Source organism: Penicillium solitum, assembly GCF_028829755.1.
Source record: "Penicillium solitum strain IBT 25940 chromosome Unknown utg000003l_segment0_segment0, whole genome shotgun sequence".
NCBI classification, from domain to species: domain Eukaryota; kingdom Fungi; phylum Ascomycota; class Eurotiomycetes; order Eurotiales; family Aspergillaceae; genus Penicillium; species Penicillium solitum.
Genome location: NW_027072123.1, coordinates 4,434,740 through 4,448,040, shown reverse-complemented (window position 1 = coordinate 4,448,040; position 13,301 = coordinate 4,434,740). Strand labels below are relative to the sequence as shown.

General features: G+C 50.0%; 5 protein-coding genes across 5 annotated transcripts; 2 read left to right on the top strand and 3 right to left on the bottom strand.

The window, feature by feature from the left end:
• Positions 1-310: 310 nt before the first annotated feature.
• N7455_005625 (Elongator subunit IKI3) lies at positions 311-4,774 on the bottom strand (the record flags this gene model as incomplete). Its single annotated transcript, XM_040957136.2, has 9 exons — positions 311-1,356; positions 1,418-1,697; positions 1,757-1,890; positions 1,947-2,215; positions 2,282-2,624; positions 2,678-2,831; positions 2,881-3,440; positions 3,491-3,583; positions 3,637-4,774. 9 exons carry the CDS (start codon positions 4,772-4,774, stop codon positions 311-313), a joined length of 4,017 nt encoding a protein of 1,338 aa, XP_040812416.2.
• Positions 4,775-5,218: 444 nt separating this feature from the next.
• On the bottom strand, positions 5,219-5,693 carry N7455_005624 (cytochrome c oxidase VIIc family protein; the record flags this gene model as incomplete). Its single annotated transcript, XM_040957100.1, has 4 exons — positions 5,219-5,244; positions 5,309-5,341; positions 5,400-5,574; positions 5,631-5,693. 4 exons carry the CDS (start codon positions 5,691-5,693, stop codon positions 5,219-5,221), a joined length of 297 nt encoding a protein of 98 aa, XP_040812408.1.
• Positions 5,694-5,794: 101 nt separating this feature from the next.
• Positions 5,795-9,249, top strand: N7455_005623 (ATP-dependent RNA helicase MTR4; the record flags this gene model as incomplete). Its single annotated transcript, XM_040957066.2, has 3 exons — positions 5,795-8,398; positions 8,455-9,020; positions 9,069-9,249. The coding sequence occupies 3 exons, from the start codon at positions 5,795-5,797 to the stop codon at positions 9,247-9,249; spliced, it is 3,351 nt and encodes a 1,116-aa protein (XP_040812339.2).
• Positions 9,250-9,742: 493 nt separating this feature from the next.
• On the top strand, positions 9,743-10,769 carry N7455_005622 (cut8/STS1 family protein; the record flags this gene model as incomplete). The annotated part of the gene is made up of 2 exons (XM_040957135.2): positions 9,743-9,818; positions 9,910-10,769. 2 exons carry the CDS (start codon positions 9,743-9,745, stop codon positions 10,767-10,769), a joined length of 936 nt encoding a protein of 311 aa, XP_040812485.1.
• A 1,083-nt stretch (positions 10,770-11,852) lies between these two features.
• N7455_005621 (DUF3984 domain-containing protein) lies at positions 11,853-13,298 on the bottom strand (the record flags this gene model as incomplete). The annotated part of the gene is made up of 2 exons (XM_040957213.2): positions 11,853-13,229; positions 13,293-13,298. 2 exons carry the CDS (start codon positions 13,296-13,298, stop codon positions 11,853-11,855), a joined length of 1,383 nt encoding a protein of 460 aa, XP_040812425.2.
• Positions 13,299-13,301: the final 3 nt, after the last annotated feature.

Below are 13,301 nucleotides of genomic sequence, written 5' to 3'. Positions count from 1 at the left end.
GGATAGGGACTTTGCCGCGAAGATCCCCAGTGCCAAAAGCCGAATATCCCTTGTTGTTTTCACTTCATAAGGGTGTCTGGAGAAGCTTGATATTATTGGAATCCATCTCGAGACAGACCTTCAAATGTAGACCTTCCCCACCCAAGGCTGAAGCCCAAGATATCTCGTAGACGAGGACTATAGGTTCGAGGTGACTTTCTCAAGCTATATACTTGGAGCCGGAAGGAAGTATTGGAATTGAAACAACTTTTTATTTTTCATTTCGTAATCTAGATGCTAATTGGCACAGGCAGTATATCCACAGACTGCCTCAAACCAGCAAAGAAGACTTCTTCATCTCCTTGACAATAGGGATCTCCTTAACTCGAGCGGCACCACCACCCTCAACAATGGCTATGCTTTCTCTCAAGACGCCGGCGCCTCCGCCCCCGTAAATGGGAGGGATGGTAGGCTCGACATCATTCTCCTCATCTTCCTGGTCCTCATTTGCGTTCTTTGCATTGGGGGGAGGAACTTCGAACACCTCATCCCGGCAATCTGCGCACATAGTCAAGACTTCCTGCAATGCCTTCTCGATGGCAGCTGCACGCTCACGCATGCCACGACGCAGCAGAGCATCGATAAGAGTCTCGGCCTCCGACACGCTCGAGTTAACCCGTTCAATGAGTCGTCGGATACTGTTGACAAGATATTCCTCTTCGTAAACGGTGCCCTTCTTACCACGAGCACGCTTGCGTTCCTCACGCCGACGAGTCTTCGAAGTATGACGTGTCATTCCAGTCTTGCCTGTTTTCCCGGTGTTACCCGTGTAACGGGTGAACATGGAGCGACCAGCAAGCGTAGACGCATCTGTCGGGGCCAGCGAGACGTTGTCCGGGATATCGACGCCCGTGTCTCCACCGGTGGGATCACCACCGTAGAAAGCAAGCGGGTCGGCAGCGCGAAGCTGACGGAGTTCGTTGAGTCGTGGGACCTGGGCGTTGAGCTGAGATCTGCAGTCGGCAAGAAGGTCCGTCATGTTGCCCATTGCTTCAGCGAGGCCAGAGTCAACGATTTCGGCAACCTGGCTCTGCTTGCCGTGGAGTGTAAGGAGACGCGCTGCGTCGGCGAACTTGGATCCCCGGCAGAGAAGTCGTGCGGCTGTGACGATGTCATGCAAATGGTCGGCATAGATGGTTGCTGCCGAGACGTAGTCTTTGTTTTCGTCAACCAGGGTTGTGACCAGACCGTCGATGTGGGCAGCCAGATCTTCCTCGGATAGAGATGCCATCATGGCACAGTACAATGACTCGCGCCATTTGTGCGCGAGATTGAAGCACTTGTAAGCACTCTCGTAAAGCTCAAGAGACTCGTACGCTGGCGTTGAAAGTTAGTTAGCTGTCATTTTGTCTTGCTGTGTTACAACCAAACCACTTACCAATTGCTGCGTCCTTGTATTTCGATTGATCCTGTAGATAATCGGCATAAAGCTCTGTGATTTCCCGTTGTTGCTCTGTTTGGTACTTGTAAAGCTCAAGGGCTTCCTTGTACAACACATGCTTGACGACATATGCGCTAATCTCATCGTGAGCATTGAGAGCATACAAATGCCCCAAAGCCTTTTCGAAGCGAGAAAGGTGATTGTCGATCTCAAATTGACGCCGAGTCTCTGGGAGCTGTTGAAGCTTCCGAAGGAATGGTAGGTACTCGCGAGGATCCTGAGAATTTGTTAGTGATAAGTTATAACACAGCCAAAATCTCCTTCCAGAAGACTTACCATCTGAGCTTGTTGAGCAACCAACAACGTAAGCTCGAGATCATATATACCCAACGCGTGAGAGTAAAGCCGGTGAGCATCGGTCAAGAAACACATGTGTGCAATAGCATCTTCAGCCTGTTCGGGATGTTGTGCTATAATACGGTTAGCTACCCCATTATCGAGAAAGACGAAAGAGCCAAGCACTTACTTCTTAGTCCTGCGGCAAGTCCCAGTCCTGCTTCCATGTCAGGGGGCGACTTGCAAACATGGGCTGTGATCAGGTTCTGCAAATTGGTATCGACACGGTTCTGAAGAGCTGCCAGGAATGCATCACAGATCTTGTTGATTTTGCTCTCCTTTTTGCCAATCTTTGGCACCGGGGGAACTGCTGGGCCGTCCGGCTGGGCAACAGCTGCCGATACGTTCTTGGATATTTTCAGTGTGTCTTTATACAGTGTCTGTGACACATCGTCCTCCCTATGTGAGCGTTAGTAAATAGTTCTTTTTTTTTAAAAAAAAAGAAAAGATTGGATATTGACGTACGACAGACGCGATATGAAGTCATCAATATAATCAATCTTCTTGACTTGGTCAATAAACAGAGCGATGTTTTCCATAAATTGCTCAGGAGCATAATCATGGAGAATATTGAGATCCACCATCTGACTGCGACAGGCAAGGAATGCAGACCGGTATTTCTTCTGGTCGATGAAGGTACGGATTCCAGCCAATACTAGAGCACGAGGGAAGATTGTCTCGATGTTTCCTCGCGGAGCTTGGAGAACGACCGCAAAGATCGACGGTATCACTGAAACCAACCGAGAGCCACGTTCAATGCTTCTGCACCGTTCATCGGTTTCTGGTGTGTCCTCGGGGACTTCCATTTCTGCAGTTTTCATGTTAGCTTATGAAGACATAAACGCCCAAGAATAATCTTACCATCCACATGGTTCAGATGAACAAACTTCAGAAGATGTGCCGATGTGGTGTACAAAAGATGAGATGGAGTCACGAGGAAAGACGTGCAGTTTCGCGCAAGGACTCGCTTGTTAGCATATAAGGCACCAGTTCTCGTCATTGCAATCAAAATGCGCTACCAAAGTCAGCAAAAAGCTCCAAATACAAAGCGAATATAATCTTACCTCGTCCTCAGAGATAGAGACAACCCGAGCCCAGTGGCTGTCAACATTGGGGCTCTCACCCCACGGGGTAATATCTAGATTTCCCGATGACGACTGTTCAATGCTCGAGTAGCTGACAGGGCGGGCTGGTTGGCGGGCATGTGAGAACCACAGCGCGTGATGTCCAATACCGGCGAAGATCGATGCCAGTTGCTCTTCGTCTCCAGCCTGATACACAGATTCGGTGGTTCGAGTGTCCAGGGTCGTCCTCTCAATATGACTCGAGTTTGGTCCATTGTCCTTGAGCACATAGACTTCATTCTCATTCAAGAACGCAGTCTGACGGGGCCGACTAGCCGGGTCATCTGATAACGGATAGCTTGACTCAAGGATAGGAATAGGAACAGGTCGGCTCTTCAGAGACCATAGGTAAATGGAGAGCTTGTTGCTCATCAGCACAGCAATACGTGATCCAGATTTGCTGAACGCAACGTCGATGGCGTTAGACTCTAAAGCCAGCTCGTTGTGCGCCATAGGAGGAGGTACACCAGCCATCCGCAACGGAGTCAATTTGAGAGTTTCTAATACTTTATCAGTAACATTCCTAACCAGGTTCTATCAGAAGACTCACTGCCGTCGATGACTGCAACAGCGCCAACATCATCCGGAATAGACGTAGAACCATGGTTGATATCGAATACATAATCCGCGTCCAGTATCGAACCTGTTCAAATCAGCTTTTATTCTTGACTCGCTCTTCATGTAAGGATAACATACCTGAGGAGCCAGCAACCAATCGCAATGCCTTCTCTTGGTGCCACTCGAAGGAGTATGGAAGCGAGGAACTTGTATCAACCGTAATAGGAAGCTCTTGCTTCAAATACCAGTGGTAGTTGCCCGTTGTCCAGAACTGTACACGGTCCTGGAACTTGACAGCAAGTACGGTAGAATCGACGTTCCAGGCAAGGTGGATGCGAGAAGCCCATGATTCCATCTCCTCTTCGGACAGACGAAGAGAGAACTCGCCGTGACGGAGTCCGTTCCTTTCGAAGAACACCACATCGATCCGACCATCGAGTCGTTGAATTCCAGCAATCAAGCTGCCAGAAGGCCGCCAGCTCAAAGCGCCTTCCAAACCGTCAACGGGTTCGCTCACACTGTCCAAAGTGCCCTCTCTCGAGCACACCCTGATCACACGACGAGTATCTGCTTCGACGCTGTTCACAGCAACATATGCGCCATCTCCTCGCCAGCTGATCGTGGTGCTGGAGTCATCGTTGCTGCTCAAGATTCCTTGGTCGATCTTTTCCGGTACAGTCGGGTCTCGAAGAGCCTTGGCTCTCTTTCCTTGGAACTGTGTTTCTTTCTTACCCCATCCGACTGACACATGCTGTGACGACTGCAGGTCACTATGGGCAAAAGTAATGTCGGCCACATTCTCAAAATCTCTGGTCATATATAAGAACGTCTGGGCTCTAGTGGTGAGAGCCAGCATTTCCTCATCCGGTGACCATGCTGCAGCTGTGATTCCCACATCGACCGAACCGACGATTTCAATCTTGTCTTCACCAGGAAGGGGCTCTTCGCGAACAACGATAATATCACCTCCTTCTAGCACCAGACAGGTTGTCAAATTGTCGGCAAAGTAATGCAGGGAGAGTACACGATCACATGCCAGATCCGGCAGCGGGCACGGAGCATCCCAGGAAGCAATACATTCGAATGCTTCGGGAGACAGAGGATCAGTTGAAGTGATCTCAGGACGTTTCCGTCTAACCTCAATGATTGCATTGTTCTCGGCCGGACCAAAGGTGCACACCACCGAGTCTGAAGCAGTATCCCATGTTGTAGCAGTGAGAGGCAGCTCGCTCTCAATTTGCGTCTCAGCGAGACGGACGTTTCTCAAATTGCGCATCTTCCAGGACGAGTAACTTTTTTTATGTTTCTTTTTTTACCCCGCCATGAAGCGATCAAAGCAGTAAATGTATGGAATTCGAACGATAGGAAGGAAAATTAAATTCCAGAGACCAGCCTTACTTCCCTGTTGACAGTAACTGTCTTTTTGCTTGGGAGTGGTTGCGTTCGTGAGGACTGATATATGAATCGCGCCGACCCAGAGATTTTTTGGTTTTCCACAGCGGCTCAGCCAATGACTTCATCCATATTTCAACGTCCTTTTAAGCTACGCATTTCAACATCTACACAATTACAGTGGGGTCGGTCACAGGCGGAACCAATTTTCGATAATAATCTCTAGCTTTATACATGATCTCCGCCTCTGCTTCAACCCCGATCCAAGTTTTCGACCACCTAGTCGCCCAGACTGTTATCGCAAGAAAAATACAGTGTGAAGGGCAATTTATTTGGTCTTGTAGGTTTGCCAGACTGGTAGAAAAGAATGTTAGAGTATACTCAAGGTGTGAGATCGTAGAGAGGGGGTATAACTCACCAGCAATGGCGAAGGGAGTACCGAATCCGGTAACTAGATGATGCCCGGGTTAGTCATGGCTCTGCGCGTATGTCCATTGGGGGTCACTAACTCATGAAAGCCCAGTAGCGCCAGAAGAAGTGCTTGGTGAGAGGGTTGAAGGGGATGTTGGTGCGAGGACCCTCAGCGTAGTGGTAGGGGCTGCCAAGCTGGGTGCGAGTGGTGGAGAAGCCACGACGGGCAGCGAAGGAGGTGGCCATTCTGGCCCGGATAGCGGAGGAGTACATCTGAGATCAAAATGTTAGCGAGAGCAATGGTTTGGTTTCCAGTGGGAGGTACTAACCTTGAGTAACGAAGAGGAGAGAGTGGACGATCGGAAAGACACGGACGAAGCCGAAGTGAACATCGCGAGGTGCGGAATGGGATGATCTTAAATCACGTGGCTTACAGTGCTTCAATATCGGGTTTAGTGTCTTTTTCTCGGGATCTCCCCCCACCGCTTGCCCCATGTGGATAGAACTTTTAAATTTCTCAACCAAAAAAAGTCCAGACCGGTTACCTACGCCGCTCATTCTCCTCCTGTGGTTGATTCACCAATTGCAACCGCTGGAGATGGATGAGCTCTTTGATGTCTTTGAGGACCAGCCTCAGACGGTTAAACCGTCAGAGGGTGCTCCCAAGCGCGCGAAGAAGGATAAGAACAAAAAACGACCGCTGAATGGAGATGTGAAGAAAACTGCAGATATCCAACCCGAACAGAAGGATGATGTTGCGATGACCGATGCACCTGCTGCGGTAGTCGACTCAGCAGATGCCGAAGCCCCCGCGACTCCGTCCGAACCAGAGCAACCTGAGACGAAGCGACCTCGATTGGATCAGGAACCCGAGCCAGTAGTCGCCGATTCTTTCGAAACCGAGCAAGAGCGTGAAATCGCAGCTTCTGGAGGACTTTCAGGCGCCACAGACACTTCTGCAGTTGTTGTGTCTCATCAAGTGCGCCACCAAGTCGCAATCCCACCGAACTACCCTTATGTGCCTATCTCCCAGCACAAGCCTCCGGCGAACCCCGCAAAGACATGGCCCTTCACACTGGATCCTTTCCAGCAGGTCGCAGTTTCTTCAATCCAGCGTGAGGAGAGTGTGCTGGTTTCAGCTCATACTAGTGCCGGAAAGACCGTGGTGGCAGAATACGCGATTGCGCAAAGTTTGAAACAAAACCAGCGAGTGATCTACACCAGTCCAATCAAAGCGCTGAGCAATCAGAAATATCGTGAATTTGCTGCTGAGTTCGGCGATGTCGGTCTGATGACTGGTGATGTGACCATCAACCCCACTGCCACCTGTCTTGTTATGACTACAGAGATTCTTCGCTCCATGCTGTACCGTGGCTCTGAGATTATGCGTGAAGTCCAGTGGGTAGTCTTTGATGAAATTCACTACATGCGAGATGTGAACCGTGGTGTTGTTTGGGAGGAGACTATCATTCTGTTGCCCGATAAGGTCCGCTATGTTTTCCTGTCCGCCACTATCCCGAACGCCATGCAATTCGCCGAATGGATTGTCAAGATGCATAACCAGCCCTGCCACGTTGTATACACCAACTACCGTCCGACCCCACTCCAGAATTACTTCTTCCCCGCTGGTGGAGAGGGTATCCATCTTGTTGTGGATGAAAAGGGAGTCTTCCGCGAGGAGAACTTCCAGAAAGCAATGAGCGCCATTGCTGACAAGAAAGGAGACGACCCGGCCGACGCTTTGGCCAAACGCAAGGGCAAGGGCAAGGACAAGCAAATCAACAAGGGTGGAAATAAGGGCCCATCGGATATCTTCAAGATCGTCAGGATGATCATGCTCAAGAACTACAACCCCGTCATTGTCTTCAGTTTCAGCAAGCGAGAGTGTGAAGCAGGTGCTTTACAGATGAGCAAGCTGACTTTCAACGATGATTCCGAGAAGAACATGGTATCCAAGGTTTTCGAAAGTGCCATCGAAATGTTGTCTCCAGAGGATCGCCAATTACCACAAATCCAAAATATTCTTCCGCTTTTGCAACAAGGTATCGGTGTCCATCACTCAGGCTTGCTGCCAATTCTTAAGGAAACCATTGAGATTCTGTTCCAGGAGGGTCTCATCAAAGTCCTGTTTGCAACCGAGACTTTCTCCATTGGTCTTAACATGCCTGCGAAGACTGTGGTTTTCACCAGTGTCCGCAAGTTCGATGGAACTAGCCAGCGTTGGGTTACCCCGTCTGAATTCATCCAGATGTCTGGTCGTGCTGGTCGTCGAGGTCTCGATGACCGAGGTATTGTGATCATGATGGTCGGAGAGGAGATGGATCCAGCAGTCGCGAAGGAGATCGTGCGCGGTGAACAGGACCGACTCAATTCTGCATTCCACCTTGGCTACAATATGATTCTCAATCTGATGCGTGTGGAGGGTATTTCGCCCGAATACATGCTCGAACGATGCTTCAAGCAGTTCCAAAACACTGGAAGCGTTTCAGGCCTGGAGAAGGAGCTCGAGGGTCTTGAGGAGAAGCGCGCCAGTATGGTTATCTCAGACGAGGGTACAATCCGTGAATACTACGACCTACGGAAACAACTGGACGCATTTGCCGAAGATGTTCAGCATGTCATTACGCACCCGAACTACTCTTTGACTTTTATTCACCCTGGACGATTGATCCACGTTAAGTACAAAGATGCTGATTTCGGTTGGGGCGTGGTGATCAACCAGAAGAAGCGTAAGCAGGCAAGCAATGACACCGAGAAAGTGACTGCTCACCAATCTCACATTGTTGATGTCTTGATGAGGACAACGGAAGGGTCATCTATTGGCACCAAGTCTTTCCAAGATCTTCCACCAGGTGTTCACCCCGCCAAGGAAGGTGAACCTTCTCGCAGTGAGGTTGTGCCCATTGTGCTGAGCTGCATCACGGAAATATCTCACATTCGCATCATGCTTCCGAAGGATATCACGTCGCCCGGCTCTCGAAATGATGTTATGAAGTCTGTTAGCGAAGTCAAGAGGCGTTTCCCAGACGGTGTGCCGCTACTTGATCCGATTGAGAACATGCAGATCAAGGATGAAAGCTTCAAGAAGCTGCTACGGGTAAGAAGAGATTCCGTTGCCCTCACACATGATTCACGCTGCTAACCATAATATAGAAAATTGAGGTTCTTGAGTCTCGCCTCCTGAGTAACCCTTTGCACAATTCCCCCCGGTTGACTGAATTGTACGAGCAATATGCCGAGAAAGTGGACCTGACTGCCAAGATCAAGGCGATCAAGAAGCAGATTACAGAAGCTATGTCGATCTTGCAGCTTGATGAGCTGAAGTGTCGCAAGCGTGTGCTCCGTCGTTTCGGATTTATCAACGAAGCTGAAGTCGTGCAGTTGAAGGCTCGTGTTGCTTGTGAGATTAGCACAGGTGATGAGCTGATGCTCAGTGAGTTGCTGTTTAATGGTTTCTTCAACAACTTGACGGCTGAGCAAATCGCTTCCGTTATGAGTTGTTTCGTGTTTGAAGAAAAGGTCAAGGAAGCCCCTGCTTTGGCCAAGGATGAGTTGGCGAAGCCACTCAAGGAGATCCAAGCACAGGCCCGCATCATCGCCAAGGTGTCGCAGGAGTCTAAGATGGCTGTGAATGAGGATGAGTACGTCCAGAGCTTCCACTGGGAGCTGATGGAGGTGATCTACGAGTGGACTCAGGGCAAGTCTTTTGCAGATATCTGGTAAGCACTCCCCGCCCCATTATTCTAGCAGTATACTAACTATCCCAGCAAAATGACCGATGTCTACGAGGGTAGCTTGATCCGTGTCTTCCGCCGGTTGGAAGAGTGTTTGCGGCAGATGGCCCAAGCTGCCAAGGTGATGGGCAGCGAGGACCTGGAGAGCAAGTTCGAGGAGGCCCTGGGCAAGGTCCGCCGCGATATTGTTGCAGCCCAGTCCCTGTACTTGTAGATACGATATCCCTTTCATGATCGCTGGAGTCCAAAGAATATGATTACCCACAATTTTTCCTTTTTTTTTCTCTGTTACGTAGAATGTAGTAGATGATGCGGGTATTCGTATAGTCTTGCCCGAAAGCAGTGAAGTTTAAATCTGACATATTTGATTGAACCCAAAGGAAAGACATAAGACTTTAGATTTTTTTTCTTCTTTTTTACAAAAAGTATTATAAAAATAAAATATAAAAGAAAAAAAATCCTTTCTAATCCCTGTCAAACCTCCTTTTGAGGGCACAGATCTCCAAAAGCTGCGCAAAGGGAGTGCGTTGCCACCTGCAACGCCTACTTTTTCTCCACCGCTACCTTTCTCTACCCTTCTCTCCCCACTTCACAACCCTTTTATCCTCTTCTTCTTCCAGGTTGCTTTATTGCTGTTCTTTTTCACTCTTTTGGATATCCGAGTCCTCTGGACTATTACATTTCTTCTTCGCCATCTGGCTGTCACCATGAACAGCTTGGTGGCTACACCTCCTGTTCCGCCTCACTTCTACGAGAACTCCCGATTCTCTCCCTCCCGTATGAGTAAGATATCCCTTCCCCGGACATGGAAATAATTTGTGCTCTCTGTCCTGAGGTGGTTCTCTTTGATGCATTCATGTACTGACAAATCTAGTGTCTACACCCTCCTCGTCGTATGCCAGCCGTAAACGGAAAGCCGACGACGACAACGACCATGATGGACGCATGTCTGCTTCTCCCACAAACTCTCCCGCCTTCACTCCTCGACAACTCCCTCACAGCTACCGCAACATCAAACGTTCCCGACCGAATGTTTCAGGCCGACCTCTATCTCTGCCCCGTCTGCTAGAGACCCTCGATACAGATGCCTTGCGGACGGTTGTACGGACCATGTGCGAGCGTCACCCTCAACTCGCTGACGAGGTTGTGCACACATCCCCACGTCCGAATGTCTCCTCAACTCTTCAAGTCCTTCGAAACTATCAGGCTGCCCTCCAGTCCTCATTCCCGTTGGGTGGCAACACTGAATCGGATTATGCGTACAACCGAGTTCGACAGCCGCTCACCAACCTTCTTGACGCCCTAAGCGACTTCACCCCCAACTTCCTCCCTCCAAACGAAACCCAAGCATCCACATCCTTGAGCTACCTAGATGGGGCAACCGACATCATTCATGCCTTGCCTCGGTGGAGCACGCCACAGAACAACATCGAACGAGACTCAGCCTACGACGAGATGTGCAAGGCATGGGTTCTGGTCATCCGGGAAGCGGCAAAAAGAGGTGGCGGCATCCAGTTACAGTACGGAGGTTGGGATCAAAAGCTGGCCAAGCACAACCAAACCTCTGGAGGAAAGCTCCAGGGAGCTGTCAACGAACTCGGCTTCAGCTTGGGATGGATGAGTGGACCCGATACGCCATCCCACGGAGCCAACAACGACATGGGCTCCATACGGGATCAGCTCTTCTCCGGAACTTACGGGCTGGGAACCCCAGTCAAGGTCGGACCATGGTGATAAACCACGCCACTCCGATTTCCTCACGAAAGACCACCATTAAATTTACACCGCTCTTACGTGTCGGCCTCACGTCCCCCCATACATGCCGGCTCTCATTTGAGCTTGACCGACGGTCTATACCCCTTTGACCGCGCAATTTTCGACGTATGTCACGATCACGATACCTGCTGCATGACCCTAGAATCGACATGGTCAGGCGTTATAGTACTCAAGGCGGATAACCTACAGCTTTTTTTTTTTTTTGTCTTCTTTTTTTCGGCTGGAGCTTTGCAGGGTGAATGCTGTTATAGCTTGTTTGATTTCAAATCTTTCAATGAATTCAGACTCAGTATCCTTTTCTTTCATCCTTGCTTTGTTCATTTGTTGTATTCAGCTTTACATGACCCTTCCTTTCCTCTTTCCTTTCCTCTGTGTATTTCATTCCAACTCTGAGACTCTCTTTTCATATCTACTGGCGCCCTGGTGTCGCATACATTTCCCTCTTTCATTCATGTCTCATTGTCTTTATCTTCTTCTTGTTCTTTTTCTTCTCTTTTGCTGTTGTGAGTTGTCTTTGCCTGTTTCACTCTTGGGACTTGGTCTCAATCTCTCTATTGCTTGTGCTATTTTAACCCTCGCATATTCCAATGATGCGTGTCAGAGCGACAATCTCCATCTTAGGCCATCAAACCTAATCCTTGCGCTTCTCGTCTTTGGAAAAGTTGGCGGAGAGATGAACCTCTTCTATACATCAGAAGAGAACCATTCGCCATCCAACTCGGTCTGCAACCTACGTTCTGATCCTGTCATATCGCGCAACATATTTTTGATACGTTGTTGATTGATAGGGCCCTTTAGTCACGCTAGCTTGTTTCATTGGAATCCTATCAAATTTGTTAGAGCTTTTTGTCCTCAAGTAGAAAGATGTAAAAATTAGGATGTTTCCCTATTCTTTTGGGGCTTTTACTCGGCCACATATAACCAGCTTCATAGATATTCTGAACAACAAAGCTAATAAACAAGTATAAGCAAGCAAATACAAAACCAATATTTACAGACAACCACCCCCGACCAAGAACATCGCTCAATACAATTCATAATTCATATCACCGCCCGCTTCATCAAACGGAACAACCACCCAGCATCCTCCCACCCACCCTGGCTCCCAGGCTTCTCAATAGAAGCAGCACTACCAGTAGAACCCTCCCCATCCGACAAACCCCCATCCCCAGCCGACCCAAGCGAAAGCGTATCATCATCCCGCCCATCCACCAAAACAGGCTCCTCAAATGTAACAGTAGTAGTAGTGTCCGCCGTACCAATCCGCGAAGCATCCATCGCAGTAGCCGTGGCAGTAGCCGTCGCAGCCGTCGCAGCCGGAACACCCACAGGCCACTCATCAACCCCGAAAAGCGTCCACTCAACCAACCGATCAATCCAAGAACCGAGCCCGAACCCGCGCTCACGCGTCAGTTGCTGCAGATCCGCCTCATCGAAGTCATCCGGCGTCTCGTCAGAGTCACACGAATACTCAGACGAAGTCTCATCATCGTCTGAGCCAGCCCGGTCCCAGTACACAGAGTCTTCATCCGGGAATCGGTGCTGTAGCGATTCCATCTCTGCGCGGATATGGGCGTCTACGAAGTCTGGCACTAGCGGACTACGTCCGCGCGCTTCAGGGCTCGCTGTGCGTGTCAAGGTGCCTGTGTCTGTGCCTGAGTGCATGTATACTCCCCTCTCTGCTGGCGTTGAGGTAGATGATGCAGCCGGGAGAGTGGTCATGGTTAGATGGACTCTGCTGCCACGCCGGCTGACGCGTCTACTACCGGCGCGGGAGAGAGCACCGCCTCCTGGTGTTGAGGCCTCGGAGCGAGACATGCGTGACGAGGCGCCTGATTTGGTGCGGTGGTGGCGGCGGTTACTTGATGTTTCGTCGAAGGGAGAGTCTGGGACGAGACTTGTTGATGTCTCGCGCTTGGAGAGCCAGCTTTGGCCTTTTTCCTCGCGGGTCGAGGAGGCTAGAGCGATTCCTGTGCGGAGCATCCATTCTGCGTCGTATTTGGGTTTCGGCGTGTTGTCTGGGAGAGGGCGTCGTCCTTGCGAATACGAGATGTTGGTCTGTTTCTTGTGTGTGTTTGGGATGTGGTGCAGGGCATGGCCTAGCTCCCTGCTGTGTAGGTTCGTGTCGCTCAATGGTCCTACCCTTGTAGAGCTCTTGCTGCGCATGTGGCGGCTTCGCGAGTTGCTGCGTGAGTGCGAGAGGATCGGTGGCGTGCTTGGAACTGAGACGCTTGATAGATAGGATGATGTTGGGGGTGTGCGGGTTCCGCTGGCCTCAGCTTCATGGTCGCGGTTGTTGAAGTAATCTGTTGGATCTGTGTCGTCGTCAATGGGAAATCGTGGGTTTAAGGGTGCCAGAGAGATGTGGCGGAGCGATGGGTATGAGCGACGGGACTGGAAGCTTCCCAAGGTGGTGGACTATATATGCCACGTTAAATATCCGGTTCATGTTTTTTGTCCGGGTATGAATCCAGTATTTACCTCCATGAT